This window comes from Cyanistes caeruleus, chromosome 2, assembly GCF_971803275.1.
Source record: "Cyanistes caeruleus chromosome 2, bCyaCae1.hap1.1, whole genome shotgun sequence".
In the NCBI taxonomy this organism is placed as follows: domain Eukaryota; kingdom Metazoa; phylum Chordata; class Aves; order Passeriformes; family Paridae; genus Cyanistes; species Cyanistes caeruleus.
This window is the reverse complement of record NC_141702.1, coordinates 119,922,632-119,941,252: the sequence shown is the minus strand read 5'-3', so window position 1 is coordinate 119,941,252 and position 18,621 is coordinate 119,922,632. Positions and strand designations below refer to the sequence as shown.

General features: G+C 46.2%; 1 protein-coding gene across 20 annotated transcripts in view; it reads left to right on the top strand.

Moving 5' to 3' along the window:
• SPTBN1 (spectrin beta, non-erythrocytic 1) overlaps positions 1-18,621 on the top strand; it is a 160,584-nt gene that overhangs the window by 68,837 nt on the left and 73,126 nt on the right. For 16 of the 20 annotated variants that reach the window (XM_086875137.1, XM_086875124.1, XM_086875123.1 and 13 more), the window contains one exon: positions 9,851-10,050. In XM_086875137.1, coding sequence (XP_086731263.1) covers positions 9,903-10,050 — 148 coding nt within the window. In that variant the 5' untranslated portion in view covers positions 9,851-9,902. Of the gene's footprint in view, positions 1-8,582; positions 9,188-9,850; positions 10,051-18,621 lie in introns of those variants that run through there. The other 4 variants (XM_086875121.1, XM_086875133.1, XM_086875138.1 and 1 more) reach the window with 4 other exon arrangements.

Sequence of the window (18,621 nt, the reverse complement as noted above, 5' to 3'; positions counted from 1 at the left end):
ATTTACTCCAGGCTGGCCCTTTAAATGGCTTCCCTGCTCTGCCCGCCTGGCTGTGAAGTATCGCTAATAAACAGAGGCAGGAACAAAAGCTTCCACAACAAAACATCCTTTTCTCCCTGGGCGTCTCCCTGGGTGCGGTTTCCCACCGCTGCTCTGCAGTTTGGGGGCAGAGCCAAAGCAGCTCGGGCTCATTCTTCCTCGCTGGAAATTGTCAGCAGGCATCCTCCCCCGAGCAGGGAGGAGGTGCCTGCGCACAGCCTGTCCTCAATTTCTCCTCCTTGGCTGGGAGCGATGGAGCCTTTCCCTGCCCTTACATAAAAGCCTCCAACACGGAGGAGGTTTGCCTGGGCGTACATCAGGGCAGCTTGACGTTCCTCGCTGGTTTTGCGCCCTCTCCCTCGGGGACACTCCGGGATTGCCAAGCCGTGAGTGCGCTGAGCCTCCCACGGCCGCATCTCGTTTGTGGCCACGGCCCGGCCGGGCACCGCAGCCTCCTCCCGTGGGAAGGACACATCGCAGGGATGCCGGGAAGATGGGCAGAGCCTCTGGCTCACTCCCACTCATCCACAGGTTGAATCCCCGCTGATTGGGCTGGGACGTTTCAGGAGAAGGGAAACAGAAGGGCAGGGGAAGCAGCAGTAGGCTGGCTGGTAAGGCAGGCCTGTTTACTTGGCAGCCCTCCTCCTGTAAGGAGGTCAGAGCTATCGCATCTCGGGCCCGGAGAGGAGAGCAGGAGCAGGAATGTGCTCCGGATGGAAGCGTGTCAGTGCCTGGAGTCAGCTCTGCAGCAAGCACAGGCTGCTCTCCTTCGAAATGTGACCCAGGACCAGCGTTTCTGTGTGAGACCCCCACGTGAGGAGTGGGAAGAGCATGTGCCATGGCACAGCACCTCCGGTCCCTCTCCCACCCCCAGAAACTTGGCTGTAGCTCTCTTCATTTCAATTAATACAGATGTAAACCGAGATTGATAAATTATGTGGTCACACAGGCAATCACAGCATTTCTTGAACGACCCCGTGATGTCCGAGTTGTCTTTTTTTTCCTGAGGAAAGTTCCCTTGTGGTGGCACTAAGGTGCTGTGTCCATGATGCCCCTCAGCCAGTGCCACCTGGCACTGCCAGTTTGCTGCCCAAGTAAGCAGTGATGTCCCCCAGGGCACTCAGCTTGCCTGGGACTTCCTACCAAGTGAGGGGCATGGCTGGGGTCAAGATGTGAAGCTTTTCCTGCAGCGACAGCAGTGCCCTCATCCAGAGGAGAGCCAAGTGTCTGGCAGGCCGGAGGCAGCAGGAGCATCTCAGCTTTCAGTGCTTCCCCGACACACAGCGGGCTCCCGAAGCTCAGAGCTCTGTTTCTCTTGAGCTGGGTCATGAGAGAGTGGAGACCAGAAAATTGGGAACTCCTTTCCTAGGGCACCTGGTTTTTATTGGAGCTCTGCTCTGCGTGAGCGCTTGAAAAATACGAAAAAAGACTTTTTTGTTTTGTTTTGCTGAAGAAAAAGGTGAATGCCGCTGTAGACAATTGCCCTGTATTTTCACATTCTTTTGGTGAAGGTCAGCCCACAGATCGCTTCTAGAACAGGGTGATACTAAATATTGTCCTTTAAATGCTCAGTGACTGTGGAAGGAATTTTTTTGGTAGTTCCTTTGGAAATGTGTTGATAAGTAGTGAAATATGCCTGTTTTCCTTCCTGCCAGACAGGTTGTCCCTGGTGTCCTCCACCACTCCATCCACTTCTTAGAGGTGTTTAGAAATCTTTGCCTTGCTCTGTGGTCAGGATGGCAAAGGGTGAAATGCAGAGGCTTCTACCAGCACTGCAGGGTGGTTTGGTGAAGCAAGGTGCTGGTCTCCTCTGTGGTAGCTGAGAAATGGCTGAGTTGTGCTCAAGCTGAGGGGTGGATCAGAGTAAAGTTTATCTTGAGTGATAGCCTACGTCAGAAAAGTCCTTCCTATAGTTCCAGAAGGGACTCAGAGCCTTTTTGATTCCAGCTCCAGGTCATTTCCTCTTGTGGCTTTCATTTGGGTTCAACCCAGAGCACCCTTTATAGTATATACAGACAAACATATTGCTAATCCTACTCAGATTTTTAATCACTTTGTGTTAATTTACCACCACCAGAACATTTTTGCTATTACTTTCTTTTATTTAACAAAAAGTTCAGGTAATTCTACAATCAAAATTTCCCGTCTAAGAATTTATAGTACAATAAGTGCATGGGCTGTAAGAGCTAAAGGGTTCTTGGCAGTCATATTCCCCAGAAAAAGGAGTGGCATGCCAGCTGCTGACCCCACAGATCAGAGCACACAGGTGCACCAGCACATATTGGCTGTCTTGTAAAGCCCTCACAACATTCAGGATGCTATTCCAGTCCCGAGCAGAACATAATCCCTGGTTTGCTGCTCATTCCTTACTTTTCAAAGTCACCAGCTGCGTTTGCACCAGAAAAGTCTGCAAAGTCTGAAGAGCAGATTCAATTACAACTCATGAACTGGCACTTGAATTTTCCTCCATGGGAACATCCTTCCTTTGCCCAGGCTTTGGAAAAGGCACCTTCTGGATAGGTTACCTTACTCTAAACTGTAGCTCTTTCTGAAAATGAGTGAGAAATCTAATAATTGGAATGTAGAAGTTATAAATAATGTAAGAAAAGAGGTGGAGAGAGAAACTGCTGAGCTGAGCTGGTCCCCCAGGTTTTTTCCAGCTAAGATGTATGCATGGCAGGGCATTCCCAGAAATCCTAATGATTTCAGGGTCTGTCTTTCACTTACACAGGAAAGACTAAGAGGATAATGCAAGTGGTTTTTAAAAGCAAATGACCAAGAACTGCATTAATTTAAATCTATGGGAATTTCTTTGCTGACCTACTTAGAAGTAGAAAACAGAATGGTGGGTTTAGAAAATGGCCAGCTGATGGTTCATAAGATTTTTTGGGTCCTGAGTTAGATCTCTTTTGGCTGTGTTGGATACAAATGTGGTTTGTGAGTTGGAGTGAAGCTGTATTTAATCCATGGATCTCACTGGAGCAGCCATGGACTATCTCATGATGTATTTATTGGAGTTGAACTAAGCTCTTATTGCTTAAATTCTACTAAGTTTGCCCAGCAGTGCTTGTTTAGGGAAAGCCACAAACACATGACAAAAGAGGTCGAGTACTCTGTGTTTCAAAGTTTAGATCTTTGAGCACTGAGCTGGGCCCAGTATGTGGAGTTTTGTTCTCACAGCCCTCATGGGTGTTCATGCTCTGTGTGTAACTCCAGGCCCTGCTGGATCCCTGTAGACTTTCCCTTTTGGCTGGGATGCAGGAATGCTATTCCCTAGGAGCTGCTGATGGCTGAGACAGAGCCCTCCCCTCAGCAGCTTGGCAAAATGTGTTTTACATTCTCCAAGTGATGAGGGGAAAAGGAAGGGCAGTCCCAGAAGGAATTCGGGGCTTGCTCCACCCTGAAGTGTTGTGTGTGGTAAGTTCAGTTCTGCTTCATCTTTGTACTCCTCTTTATTAACTTCTTTCCAAAACCAGCTGCTTTCTACTTAAAATACCCAGATTTTTTTCTGGTTTAGTCTGTTTATGGTTTGTATATAGTTGGTGGTGGGGCATGGCCTTCTTTAGAGGATGGTTCGGAGGCACTTTCTATTCTAGGATGTTCCACAGCGTAGTACAGAAGCCCAGAGGATCTCACCCTACAACTCCTGCTATGTGTCTGGCCTTGGATGAAATCCATATGAAGCCTTCTTCTACCCTCTTGGTGTTTTAAGGAGGCTCTTCAAATAATGTTGGCACATCTTGGGCTGTATCCTCAGCTGGATGGAGCTTCCTCAGATTACAGAGGGCAAATTTGGACCACACATATCAATTAAATTATTCTACAGTCTTCAGGATAAAATGTTGGAGTCCAGGTCTTCTGGGTGATGTATGAAAAACTGAGTGACGCTTCGTTGCTCCAAGTGTAGAGAGAATCAGACCAGAAGGTTTTAATGGTCTGTGCTGGAATGGAGGGGCTGGAAACAGAGATCTGTGTTTTTAAATAACCAATTTTCAGTCCTTTTGAGTTTCTCTGTGCACTCAGTGCCCTCGGCTGTGCTCGGTTGTTGGAGTCCTTGTCCCGTGCTGGGTGTGCACGGGCCACCCCTGCTGAGAGCACTGGGGGCTCCAGGACAGTGAGGATGTGTCTGTTTACAGGGAGCAGCACAAACACTTGCTGAAGTTGTTTCAGTGCTTATTTAATTATGTACCCATCTCCCAGCTAGAGCGTGATATCCTGGGGAGCTCAGAAGGAAAACAAGAGCCCGGAATCCGCTGTTAACTGCCTGGTTTTTGGAGTGATGGGTTATCTTTGATGTGGGAAGCAGACCTCCCTCGTGAAGGACGGGCTGCCTGATTTTAGTGACCTTTGCACGCTTTTCCAGCCTGTACTGGGAATAAAGAGGCTTCAGTCTTGCCTTGTTTGTGCATTCCTGAAGTGCCCCACACGCTGATTGTGACATTTGGTGGCACAGCCTGTCCCCCCTTTGCCGTGACCTTTCAGGGTGCTTTGGGCTGTTGGGCTCTGCATCCATGGGCAGCCAGAGGAGTCAGCAGCACAAAGTGGGGTGGCTTGGGAAGCAAAGGCAAAGACATGGAGCACCCTTGGGCTGGAAAATGCAGAAACAGTATGGTTCTGTTTGTGGAAGGAAAGATGGGATTGGGAGAGGGGGAGAGGCGATATTGGAGGTCAAGGGAGTTAGAGTATTGCTGAGTTACTGCCTTTATTATTTTGGGATTGGTTCAGCAGCTGAAACAACAAGCCAGAACATAAGTGAGTGTGCTGCCCTCTGCCCTGTCGGGACAGGGGAGCTCCTGTCCCTGGAAATGTACTGCAGTTCAGGAACCAACACTGAGGGGGCTGAGCCGGGAGAGAGCCTGGAAACACCTCCTTGGCCTTCAGGCTGAGAAATGGGGACATGCATTTTCCATCTTTCTGAGCTTCATGCTCAGGACTTCAGCTTCTCAATCCAAAAGTTCTGTACAACTCTTTGAGTTTCTACACAGTGTTTTGCAAATACTTGCAGAGTTTGACCTGTGGGGGTGTTTGATGTGTGTGTTCATTTGGCATCCAGCCCTGAGCCTCTCCCAAGGTGTCCCTATTGACTCTGACCAGGCCACTTTCCTCTGTGTGGAAGCTTAGGGTGAGAATCTCACCCTGTTGGGGTGCCAAGATGTGGGTGGACCCTGAGAGTTCAGAGGAGCTTACAATCTCCAGTTTAAATATTGGCTTAAAATGACATTTTAAAAATTACTTAATGTCTGTTGTGCTGCTGTTAGGAGGGAGCTGAATGTCGCTCGGAATAAATGCAAAGTTTGGTTACATTTTATCTAAATTTCCCTCTCTTTAGTAATAATCATTGCTCTAAAGTGAAGAGCTGGACTGGTGAGATGGTCTGAGGCATCGGTAGGAGAGAAGGATGGACTGGAGGGAAAGTATCCTGCAGAGAGGGTAATGGAATTGCTTTCTGTGCTCGTCCAGCCTTGGTTTCAGAGGGCTACCAGAAAGGAGACAGTGTGTAATTTTGGTTTCTTGGAGCATATCTGATCCTGGATATTCTTGGAACATATCTGATCTGTGGGATCAGGACACCATTCTCTTTGTCACAGTGGTTGTGTCCGTGCTTGTCACCAGACCCATGTGCTCTGGTGACCTGGAGATGGGAGTGCCTGTGTCTCCTTTTCAATCCTGTGACACAATCCGTGGGAGTTAGAGATGAACTTACAATTTATCTTTAATGCCAGGAAAGCTGCAATAGGTTGGGCTATGTGTTAGCCAGGGAACAGTCTATTTACATTAACCATGAGACCATTTGGGGATTGCTGTTCAAACTGTATTTTCTTCAATCACAGCACCATAAAAACCTCTTGACAATCCTTAGTTAGAGTAACATGAATCTAGCTACAGCTTAGCATGTTTCCTGGAAGAATAGTAACTCTTGAAAAAACAATGTTTACTTTAAAGATAAATGTAACTATTAGGAAGTAATTCCAGATGTGTGGTTATGGCAGAATTTCAGGGATTATAGTCATAGCCTGTTTAGTGAATTACATGATTGCATTTAAGAGTAGCCAATGAATTTTTTTTACATTAATTCATTCTTCAGATGGGCCGAATAAAACTGTTTGTTTTCTATTATCTGAGAAACAAACAGAGCAGAATCTGGTCTATTTATGAAAGTAAATACAAAAGGTCTGACCCCTGGACGTGGCCTTTGAAAACCGTCTGAGAAAATTCTCTTCCTGGTAGCTGATTTTTTTCTTCAAGCCATTTCTTCTTTTTGAAGATAATGCCAACCCCCCGCCCTCAGATTATGCAATAGGTTTGAAGGAATGCTTTGAAATGAAATGGTTTGATCTCTTTTGTCTCATGAGGTCGTCTAGCATGGTATCCATCGCAGAAGGTTATAAAATATAACAGAGTAATATTTAATCAATGAAAAAACAGATTTTTCTCAGCCCATCGTGGAGGGCCTGTGGATTCAGGGCCCAGAGCAGCTCCATGCTATTTATTAGTTCAGCCCTGTGCCTGTTTATCCCTGGAATTACCTGCTAACATCTCCAAGCCAAGGTGCACTAAGCACTGGCAGATGAGTTTAAGAGGGCGTGGATTAACTGAGAAACCCCAGTGCCTGCTTTCTCCAGTTTATGACATCCTAGAGTGAGTCTGAATTATGAATAGTAAAGGAACTGTGACCTGCCATTTCTGAAATGTCTTGTTCCCAGTGTGTTTATCCAGTCCTGAGAGTGGGTTGGCTTGCAGGATGTTGCTCGGGATGTTGGCAGCTGAAATTCCTGTTACCTCTGGCTCTCTGCAGAAAACATAATTCCTTTATTAGGGAGCTATCTCAGCTTAAAGCCAGGCCAGGATGTTTAAGTGACAAAGGTGGTTCCTGCTGGAAAATGGGCTTCCCTCTGTCCCTTTGCCCTCTGTGGATGTTGGTGGGTGCTTCATGCAGAGGTTTAAACTAAATCTGTAAATATATGTGTTACATGTCTGTGTGTGCTGCACACACACACAGAGAGGGTTTTCAGCGTGTTCTTTCAAGTGCAGGGCTGATTTCACAGGTAGATTACGTTCAAGGTCATCAACAGTGAACTCAAGGGCTCCAGGAAAATTCCGAACCGTTTTCCCCCGTTACTCCCTGGGCAGTTTATGGTGTTGCCCATGTCAGATCGGGACACCCTTAATGCAGACACAAGATGTGCTGCTGCAGGATCTCCATCCCTGCAGTCAGGAGCCTGCAGGTTTCTGCCAGGGCTTGTGTTTATCTTCCCTCCCTGTTCCCGGAGGCACCGGTGGCTTGTGCTGGATCAGAGCTGCAGCGGGACTCAGGAAAAGCTGTTTTCCAGCAGGGACTGAAGGCGGTGGCTGCGCTCTCTGTAGCTGGGTCTGTTTCTGGAATCAGGATTCCATTGTGTTCTCCTCACCTCACTTTGCTGCAAGGTGCTTATTTTTATCCCTGCAGCGTTTTCCTGCTCCCCAGCTCCGCTGTCCCTGTGGCAGGGAGCCACATCCCAGGAAAGGGAGCCTGATGTCAGGGAGCAAGGTGCTGCTTTTATTAGAATCAGAACAAGGATGCAGGTTTTCCAGCCCTATAGGTGTGGGATAACAGGCCATTTCATGCTCAATTTAGCTTTATCTGGGATAGATTTTGCTTATGCTATGCTCAGGGTTGAAGAAGTGACAAAGCACAAGTTGGAGTTGAATTTATTCTGGATCGAGTTGCGTGTGTTTCTAAACAGCAGTGACACAGAAATAAATTAAATCCCATGGTTTGTTCCATCTATATTAAATTACATGTCACTGCATCCCGATTTCGGGGTCACTGATTTTTATGGTTGGAGCTGCAGCTTTTCCAGTGGCACATCTGCTCTTCCTTGAGCACCGGTGAATATAGAAAAGATGGAAGATGATGCTGTCGACCAGCCCGTTCTCACTCGTTGTTTATACTGGCTGCTCCGTGGATTTAATTGGAATTAACCCTGATTTCAGCCTGTGTGCAGGGATCAATGGGAGGTTTTTGTCTAGGCCTGCTGCTCAGTGAGGATCAGCTGGTGAGCGCTGTGCAGAAACGCGGCGAGCGGGGTTTAATCCTTGCCCCTGTGTTTGCTCCGTGCTTTTGTTTGTTCCTAGCGGCAGGATCCGGCCGGAGCGGCTGATCCATCCCCGGCTCCTGCGGGATGCGCCGCGGGAGCTCCGTCCCCACGACCTTCCCCAGAGCCACTTCTCCTCGCGTTCCCTCGCTCTGTTGGCAGCTTCCCATGACTAAAGCGATTCCTTCCCACCTTTCCTGAAGGTTGAACACTCGCACTCGGCCTTTCGGGAACGGCTCCTTACGTAAGGGCCTTTCCCATTCCTGCGCCAGACACCGGCATCTGTCCCCGCGGAAACAGGGCACGGACCTGCCGTGGGGTGGCACCGGGGGCCAGCCCGGTCTGCTCTCCCGGGCCCGGACCGGGAATTACCGCCGCCGCTGAGCCACGGCAGCCGCGCCGTCTGTCGCGCGCGAGGTGCATTCATGTCGCGACATGCGGGTGCCGGGAGGGGCCGGGCCGGCAGGTGGCGCCAGCGCGGCGGGCGGGGAGAGCCGTGAGGGGCGGCCCCGGCCCCGCCGTGAGGGCGGGCTCGGCCTCACCCTGAGGGGCGGCCCCGGCCCCGCCCTGCGCTCCGGGCTGCCGGCGAGGGGAGGGAGGTTGTGCGGCCGCTCGTTGGGTTTTTGTTTTTGTTTTAAATTTTCTTTTTAAATGAGAAAGTGAGATAAAAGAGACAAAAGACAAGAGAGGCCCTGGGTCGGGGCGCCGTGAGGGGAGCGCGCGTCCCGCCCAGGTAAAAAGGCGGCCCCCTGACTCCCCCTTGCCCGTGTATTTAACTGCATTTCTGGTAATTATAGCGTTTTGTGAAAGTGAGCTGTGAGTTTCTGTGTTTCTGAGGAGCACCCTGTGCTCCTCAGGGTCTCTCTGAGCACTGACTGGTGAAGGGGATGCTCAGCGCTGTTCTCACTGGGCTCACAGCTGTGTATAACCTTCCTCCTTCTCCTCCTCCTCCAGAGGTATCTGCCTCTTGTATATCTAGTACTGATAAATACATGGAAATCCTAATCAGAAAGCAGAATAAATATGCAAACAGCACCCTGAAAGAGGAGAACTTCACCCCAAGGGTTGCCTTGGTGGGTGCCATGTTATTCCTTTGGAGAGTTCAAAGTAATGCATCATTTAGTTGGTTTTATCTGGATTAGTTCATAAATAAATTGCCAGGACCAGTCACAAAGTCAGTATTTGCATGTGGAGACAGAAATATTTCTTCAGATACATGTTAAAAGGCTTTTGCTTGTCAAATGCTTATGTGGCTTTTTGAGAATCTGTATTTTTTTTTTCCATCAGTATTTGCACCATTTTGTAAAGGTATTGAGGTCATATTTGTGCTTGAGATTTTTCTTAGCCAAGTTATCCACAGCTCCATATGCTTTAGCCAGCACTCACAGATTTCTAAAGCCGATAGTCTGCTTTTGAAAATGACAGTTGTGGAAGTGTTTTGCTGCACTCTTCCATCCATGGAGCTGAACATGACAATTCTGGGTGTGTGTATGCAGTAAAGCTTTTGGCTTTGGTTAAGCACTTAATTTTTTGAGAGTATGTGTTCTCTGAAGGAGTGGTTGGTATCTAACCTTGAGATACCAACTTGTTCTTGAGATACCACTTGTTCTTGAGCTTGTCTTCAAGTGAAATTCACTGATGTTTGAAACCAGAACTCCTGAGCTCAACCTTTACGACTTTCTTCCAATATATGTGTACCATCTAAGTGATTATTTTTATGTGTTTTTCTTTGTCAGAGGGTTTTAGGAAGAATCTGATGGTGAGGAGAGGCTAAGGAGAAGACTCAGGATGACGACAACGGTAGCGACAGATTACGACAACATTGAAATCCAACAGCAGTACAGCGATGTCAACAACCGCTGGGACGTCGATGACTGGGACAATGAGAACAGTTCTGCTCGGCTGTTTGAGCGCTCCCGCATCAAGGCCCTGGCTGGTAAGCACTGACCTCGGGTTTGGAAAAAAATAAAAAGGCTCTCCTTCAAAATACCTCCATCTGGAAGTGTGCAAAACACCTCACTAGTCCTGGAAAGGAGGAATGTGGTAGGTGGAGGTAGTTGTCATGTAGTAATGAATGATGGGACTATACATTCTTTCTGAAATACTTGCTGTCTTCTGCTGAATTTCACTGTCATCAGCAGAAAAATGAAACTGGAATGGATCTTTTCTCATTTGAAATGAGATTACATTTGATTGTGGAGTGAAAAAAGCTATACATTAACCATATTTGTTTATAGAGCAAAGAGATGATGTCATGTCCTCTCAGCTCTGAGTCACTGCCCTGCAAAGCAATTTTTACGCATTCTGTAAATGATTTCCTGACTTTTATGGTAACATGCCCACATTTTTGCCCTCTGAACAAAATGCCTTGGCAGTGTGGGACAGGAATAGAAAATAGCTCAAAACTATGCAGAACATTCTGCTGGTGAAATCTGAGCTCCAGGGATGGCTTTAAACCCAACACTTCATAAGGTGTTGAGACAGGTTTATTAAATCAGCTGCCCTGAGACAAAGGTATCACCTGTTCCATTTGTGATTCCAATGGGGCTGGGTCCGGGGTGCAGCGTGCCCTTTCTGCTCTCTGCTCCAGCCGTGGGGATGCATCAGATGCTGAACCCCTTTACGTGTCAGGCACAGGCCAGGATCAGGTGTGGAGCTCAGCAACAGGGAAATGAAGTAGTTCATGCAGGTGGGCAGAGAGCAGATCACATAACTCTTCCTGGGGACAGTAATGCTATTGACTTAATGGAACTGCTCACAGAGAGGGGACGTGTGTTAAATTTTGCTGCCTTTAATTACAGCAGTTCCCATCACAGTGTGCATTTGGAATGACAGGGAGAATGCCTTACCTGGGCAGGGCTGTGCTGAGTGGGATCAGAAACAGCTTGCTGGTGCCTGTGGTGATAGACAAAATGAATCTCAGCTTGGATTGCTTTATTTTAATAGTTTACTCTTGTTTGAGGAAGAAACTGTATTTCACTCCTGCCACGTTAGTGATTGTAGGTTGTATCTTGTTCCTTGGGAAATGCTTTTAGCACAAAGCTCATGAGCCGTGTTTGGGTCCTAGATCTCACCTTACTGCAGCTGCTTATTCCACTTACTTTTATAGCAAGCAGAGCTCCCCACCTGAGTAATGAATAATAAACATGAAACTCTTATTTCAAGGAGAAGTAATGTAAGGAAAGTACTTGAATTATTTAACTAGCCTAAAACACATACCAATGTCAAAGCAAATAATTTTGCTGAAGATTCAGTTCAGATATTTAAACATTTTCCCACAGTATGGTGTATTTATTTTTCTTCTGAATAAGCATTACTCATAGTTATTTTAATTTGATACATTTCCATACCTGTAATTCTCTACGGTTGGTGCTGAGAATGCTGTGTGCTGCCAAAACTTGGCTTAGCATCCTGCATTGCTGCAGCACTGCTTGAAAGCTTAATCATGGTGCAGGGAGAGAGGAGTGAGGAGGGGTTTGTATTTCAAATCCAAGGTTATGGTTAAAGGCTGAGCTGTGGTACTTCTGGCACTGATTAACATATGTTTTCAGATATGCTGTCTGGTGGGTAATCTTCCCTTGCAGAAAGGCACTGGCAGGATTTTAACAGCTGCAGCCTGGAGCTGGGCTGGCAATAATCTCTGTCATTGTCCTCTTTCAGTGGAGACAGGCCCTTTCTGGAAAGGTGCTCTCCGATTCAGCTGCGTGTCACAGGCCTGGGCACAATGAGCACTGGGTGAAAGCCTGGTGCACGCACAGTCAGCTGGGGCATGGCAGGAGGTCCTGCTGGGCTCTGCAACCCCTGCGTTTGTCTGGCTGCTGCACCACCACTTTCCTCTGGGTGAAATTAACTGCCCTCTGAAGCAGAAGTACTTGTGTGCCACCTTTGGGGTCTGGATTTACTGAACAGTGCTCCAGCTTGACATGGGTGAGCACTGGCTCTTTGTGGGAACGAGCACCTTCCCACATCTCCAAGACTGGGCATCTTCTGACACTAACATTTCTCTCCAGAGGTCGTGGGTGGGCTGCATCTCAAGACTGCCTGTGGCTGTCCCCTTGCAGTATGTCAGTGACAAAATATAACAAAAGGCGATCAATGTCTTACAGTCTATGAAATGCTCATGCATCATTATCCCCTTGTCCTAATACGAAAGGTTTCAAATGAATACACCAGGCACTGGTTCCTTGCATTTCATCACCAAGATGCAAGCTGCTGTATTCCAAAGTGGAACAGCCGTGGGCATGTTACACTGCCTGACTAATGGCTCTGTACTCTCTGCGGGTGCAGGCATCTTCTTTCCATACTTTTCCACAAGCTGTGAAGTGCCTCTTTGGCAGAGCTTCCATCTCGTGTTCATTCTGCTTCACTGTAATTGAAGTGAAACTTACTTCCGTTAAGGTAAAGTGAGGTAAAGAGTGAGGAAATAAGAAGTGAAGTTTGTAGCCAGTCTGATGCTCCACTGTAGGAAGAATCCTGATGGCCTCACATTCCATCAGGATGTTGAAGTATTTAAGCAGCAAAGGCAGGAGGTGGTGGTCAGAATAATCTGATCAGAACAATGTCCTGAAAGAAGGCTCAGGTAAAGCAGAAATAATAATAATAATAATAACAATAACAATAATAGAATTGATAGAAAACCAGTGTTGTTAGTAACAGCAGCTGATAATCAGTGTTATTAAAGTGGTCTGTGTACCATAAAAACCAGAATGTAAAGGGTTGTTTTGGTTTAAAACCAAGAAATCATCTGGGAACTCAGCTTTCAATCAGAATCCAGATTTGGAGGGATATACAACCAGATTGGTTGCCATTCATGTTGAACTAACTCACTCTGCAACTGATATGAGAAGAAGGTAACTGATCCGTTCTTCGCCAAGTAAGGTATCCCACTGTAGGAAATCATCTTTCACCTGTCCTTGTTCCCTTTGGTTCTTTGGAAGGTCTTGCTGGAGGACCAGGTAATTCTACCTGCTCTGTAGGAGCCAAAAGATATCATGTTTGTGCAAGATTCTTCATTCACAAATCCTCAAGGGTTGGATTTCGTTTATCTAGGACCATTAGCTAACTGGATTTGTCGTGCAGCTCCTTGGTGCATGAAGCTCTTGCAAAAACCTTAAGAAACAGTTCAGTTGTTCAGCAGAATTTTTCCCACTCAGCCTTTGGGCTCTGAGGTTCAGGTGTGCCATGCTTGCCAGCTCAAGCGCTCTTTTCAGATACCGTGAGAGCTGTCACCTCCAAAACTTTCCATTTCTTCAGTTCGCTAATTCAATATTAAACTTGGCTACAGTTACTCGCTTTTCTGCTCATTTGTATTTTGCCCTTTTATCCTCCGGGTTCATCCAAGTGACCAGAAGGTCTGTGACTCAGCTCCCTTGCCCATGAATTAAAACCAGTTTGAAAGAAATGAGAGGAGTATCCTAGTGTGGGCAGGAGTACATTCCTTTTCCAGCTTCACCCGAGTGGCCGTGCGTAGGTCGGGGCACTCACTGGTGTTGCACGACGTGGTGTTGATGAGCCTTACCGGGCAAGCCAGGAGGCTGCATTTGTCGTGCAGCTTTCCTTAGTTGCCCAAACTGGGCTTGTCATTCATGCCACTAACTTAAATCATTCCAGCAACAAGAGGGGGAAAAGCGTTGAAGTTGTTTCTGAAGTTACACTTATTGACATTTTTTTTCTTTTTTATATAGAGGAGTAGTCATTTCGTAAGGTTAAAAAAATTAGAGAAAATTTCCAGTGGGAAAGTTCTGGGTACCTTATGTGAGGCTAATTAGTCCCTTGTGGCACTGATCTTTGAGCCATTTTCCCCACAGCTCCAGTGCAAAAAGTCAAAGAGGTGCAAAGGAAGATTCTGCTTCTACTACTCTCCAGGTATCACACACCTGCCTGGCCCTGCTGTCACGCATTTCTCTCACAGCAAAATTTCTGTTTCACTCTGAGCATACAGAATGAAGTTTCAAGCCTCAAACCAATAAAAAAGGGCAATTTATGATGATTTAGAGCTTAAGAGAATAAACTTTGGATTTATTCTTGGCTTTGAAAGAGCATACTGAGACTAAGCTCTTGCAGGGTGTTTCCTGAGGATCCTGCACCTGAGCTATCCTGGACTTAAAAATCAGTCACTAATTTTAATAGCAGAAAGTGGTAAGGAAGGAGTGCTCAGCATGATAGTGATGCTCATAAAGCAACTTGAAAGGGCATGTGAGGGATTCACTTGAGACTAAACGGAAATAAAAACCTTAGAGCAGCAAAATCTGCTCTGCACTGGTGTGGCAGAGCTGGTTATCAGCCTGTGGATTTGTTTAGAGCTACAGGCCTAATGCAGATGTACCCAGATGAGCATGAAAGGGCTAATTTTAAAAAATCTTATTTTGCTCAGATAAAAAATGATGGAATTTTTTCAACAAAAGCTTTTCCAAATGTTGACCTCACTCTATGCTTTCCTTCTGGATTTTGCTTCTGGAACAATTTCTTCTGTCGTTTCTAACCTTCCCAGAATCCGCAGGGGTGGGTGTTGTGAGCAGCAGTGTCCTTTGGTGTGTTGTGTGTCATGCAGGCGTGAAGGGAAGGAGCAGGGCAGCAGAGAGGCTGCTGTACTGCCACATGTCACCTGTGGTGCTGGCTGGGACTCCTGATGCACACTGTGCTCTTATCAGAGAGCAAGGAAAAGCTCAGCCCATCTGTCACTGTGCATTAATGCATTGGCTTTTAAAGTTGCCTTGGAGAACTGTTTCTAAAGCAGACAGTAAAAAACAGACAATAAATAATGCTTTGTTCTTAGTGGGTTTATTTTTAAAAATTATCAGTGGACTGACCCAAAAAGAAGAGACAGTGTGTCTGTGAAACTTAGAGTAACTTGCAAGTAGAAGCAAACAATGTATTCGATTTGATCAAAATGTATCAAAAATGTATCTTGGTATACAGGTCATTTGTATCTTGCTGCTGTAACAACGTGATTTTTAGTTTCGGTTGGGCATGGTTTGGTGGTTTGCCCTCTCTCTCTTTAGAATCAAAGGAGTCACGTTGCAAACTACAAGGAAGTGTAAGTCAGGTTCTTGGTAGTCTGATTAGATCCCTGGTCCTGTGCAGCCTCTTGAGTAGAGAGGCAAGCTGCTGGAAAGAAGTCCTGCTGAATGTACCTCAGGAGTTGTCTGGAACTGCGCGTGCTTGTCTGCTCCGTGGACAGGATTTATGAGTACTTAGTAACCGAGTGGTGGATGACAGTGGTTGCATCCTGGTGAATGACTGACTGTAATCTGGCACACATTGCTCAGGCAGGATGATCTGGGGCTGGAAAAAAGGCCTTTTTGTTTCTTTGGGAACGGAGCAGGATAGGAGCAGTTCTGGCAGCCTCACTCTGGAAAGTCTGAGTGCTGCTGTCATTTTACGTCTCCACTGAAATCCTTTCAGGACTAAGCACTGTTGAGTTGGACACGTATACAGGAGAGCCCAACATCTTGCCAGCATGAGCCTGTGTTGATTGATCCCTGGATCTTTGAATCCCTGTGCATTAAGCTCCTGGCTGGAATACAGGTCCATATCTGCTTCTCATAGTTCCTTGAGGAGAGCTCCAGGCATACGCCAGTCCTTATGCACAGAGGACTCTGTGCTTGGACAGCAATGCAATAATTTAACAAAATAAGGTGCAAGAGGATTCTGTGCTCTAGTTAAGCTTAAATATAAAAAGCCATCTGTACCCAGAGGAAGCCAATGGAAAGCTGATGTATGTGTGCTGACTCTGTGTGCACAGATGTGTGTATTTGCCTTTGGGATATTACCTGTGATGTGTGCACAGGGATAATCCTGCAGCAGGGCAATCTGTGTGGTCATACCTGGGCATTTCGATACTGTGGCACTGCACTGACGTCCAGAGCGAGCTTCCTTACTCACACTGATTTTAGGTGGGAGCTATGCTTTTATTCCCAGAGTGGCACAGCACACTGCTCTCCTGTCTGCTCCAGTTCTCCTCATCCATTCATCCCCATGGCATCAGTGAAGAGTAGGAGCACCGGGGGACGTGCTTTTGGCTGCCCCAAAACACTGAGCTGAGTGGGAGGCAGTGTTCAGCATCAGCAGGGCAGGAGTTGTGAAGGGGGGGTAAAGAGCTCTGGCTGCAGCAGCTGCTCTGGGAAAGGAAAAATGCTCCCTGGGAGACATGCTCCATGGGGTCAGTGAGAGCTGAGCCAGGCACTGTCTTAAGCCTGGGATAATACGCTGGGATATGTTGACAATTTAGAGGAGACCTCCCAGCCAGATTGTTACCTGGTATAAACTGGATTCTCCCCTGGCTTCTCTGAGGCCATGCTGTCTTACACCAGCTGGGAACCTGAATAGAGGTGGCCCTTCATGGGAAATTTGAGGGCTGAAAAGACTACAAATGTTCTTCGCTGTTGGAGTCAATGTTTTAGGGATATTAAATACAGAGAAACCATGAGACCCTTCACTGAGATAATGAGATTGTTTTTAAATAATTTGCTGAATAATATTAATGGAAATTATTTCTTCTTTATAGAAACTACATGCCAATATTGGCAATATATATATTTTTTAAAATTATGGCTTCTCTCAGGGGTGAGCTTAGCTGTGGATGAATTTCAAAACCTAGTCATGAGTCTGTAATTCAAAAGAAGTCTTTCCACAAAAAATGCGTATGCAGAAGAGAATGTTCTCATCTCATGTCTTTAGCATCTAACTAGCAATGTTTCTGTATTTATGATATTTATTCAGCCAAATCTGCAATGTGCCTTGCATTTTTTCCTTCTATTTGTTGCTGGGATACTGCCTGAAAGCACTCCCTGAAGTATAAATAATGTCTAACAGAGCACACTGCAAAGTGAAATTCAGTGCAGGATTCAAACATGTTTACTAATTTCTGTTAACCTTGGAGCTCTTCTAATGGGGAAAGATTAGTGATGAAATCATTCCCTCGGATCAGAGCTTTGATTCTTATCTTGAGGTAATATCCTGGAGAGATATAAACCCAGATTGCCTGGAGACGAATTTCCTTGATGGGGAAGATGCAAAAAGAACAGGAATAGGAATAAACACCAGCCACCATGTAGACAGGGTGATGAAAATCCACTTCTGAATTCCACTTCTTTATTTTCCAGCATTCTCCCTAACAGTTTTGAGCTCTTTCAGTGAGCAAGGCAATCGTTGCTATTTTTTTTTTTGCCAACCACTTTGTATGTGTATGTTGTATGAGGATTTTTTCAAGTTCTTCTTCCTTTATTAAGCCTTGAAGGCAGAGGGGTGTCAAGTGACAGTGTTTGTACATCCACTTGTATAATGTATTCATTTTTTCAATACATCATATAAAAATTAAGTTGGTTGCTCTCAAATAATAACTTCATGAGTTGGACACAGTTCATAAATGTCAGTTGATCACTAAGCTTTTTTGTGGAGAGAAGCAGTTTCCAGATGGGGACATAGTCTGGCTTGTGGAGATTTGCAAAGATCAGTGTATTCTGCTGTTTGTTTTTACCCAATTTCCACTTTGCTCAAGAGTAACAGGACATTGAATTGTCATGCCTGAGTGCTTATGGTGTAGTAACAGTGCATCTTCTGTGTTCCTGGTCAGACTGAAAAGAAAAAGAAAACGGTTCAAAAGGAAGAAAAAGGAGGGTGGGCATTTCTCTGTCTCTCTCCCATACATATAAACATAGGTGCAATTCAGGTGGAAGAGAAGGGAGGGAGAGGCAGTGACAATAATCCCAGCTTCTGAAAAAGCAAATCAAAACCCACAAAAAAGAATTTTCTGCAAGAAAATGAAGTGTTTTCATGACAAAATTTCACAGCCAGCAAGTGTGTTAAGTGTGTACCTGTGCAGTGTGCTTGATTTGAGCAGGCTTTGTAGGGGCTGCCCACCTATGTCAGGGAGCAAGCCAAGTGCATTTCATGGGCGACAAATAAAACCTGGGAATGTAGTTACAGCTTTCCCCTGTGCTGGTGAGTTGCTGGAGTATGGGAAACAGTACAGGTTGGAATGCAAACCAACAGAAACCGTCATTTCTTCCGGAATGTTCCACAAGTGCCTCCTGTAGCTCTTCCCTGCTGGCCTTCCTGGCAGGTGTTTGATTCCTGCAGTGAGCAAGGACATGCTGTTACAGAAGTCACATCAACTTTCCTGTTAATCTGGGACTTGTGTAAACTGAAACCCGAAACCAGGTGCAACTGGCCCAGTTTCAGTAATAAATTGATATTCTGGCCTGGCTTGTGAGAAGATTCCCAAAGGTTTTGGTCTCAGGTGTCACAACCTCGGGATTTACCCGGAGCCCAAAGCTGGTTTGTACTCGGGACTTGGAGTGGAGCTGGTGGAAGGCCAGCCTGGACATGGCAAAAGCACAACATGCAAACAGACCCTTCTGTAATAAAAATCCTTGTCTCCTACTGTTTATTGGGGCCCTTTTCCTTGCCTTTGGATTGCATTGGCGCTCCAAAGCCCATGTGAGTCACAGAGAATGTATCTGGAAGGGACTGGGAGAGCCCCAGGACAGGGAAATTGCCACTGACC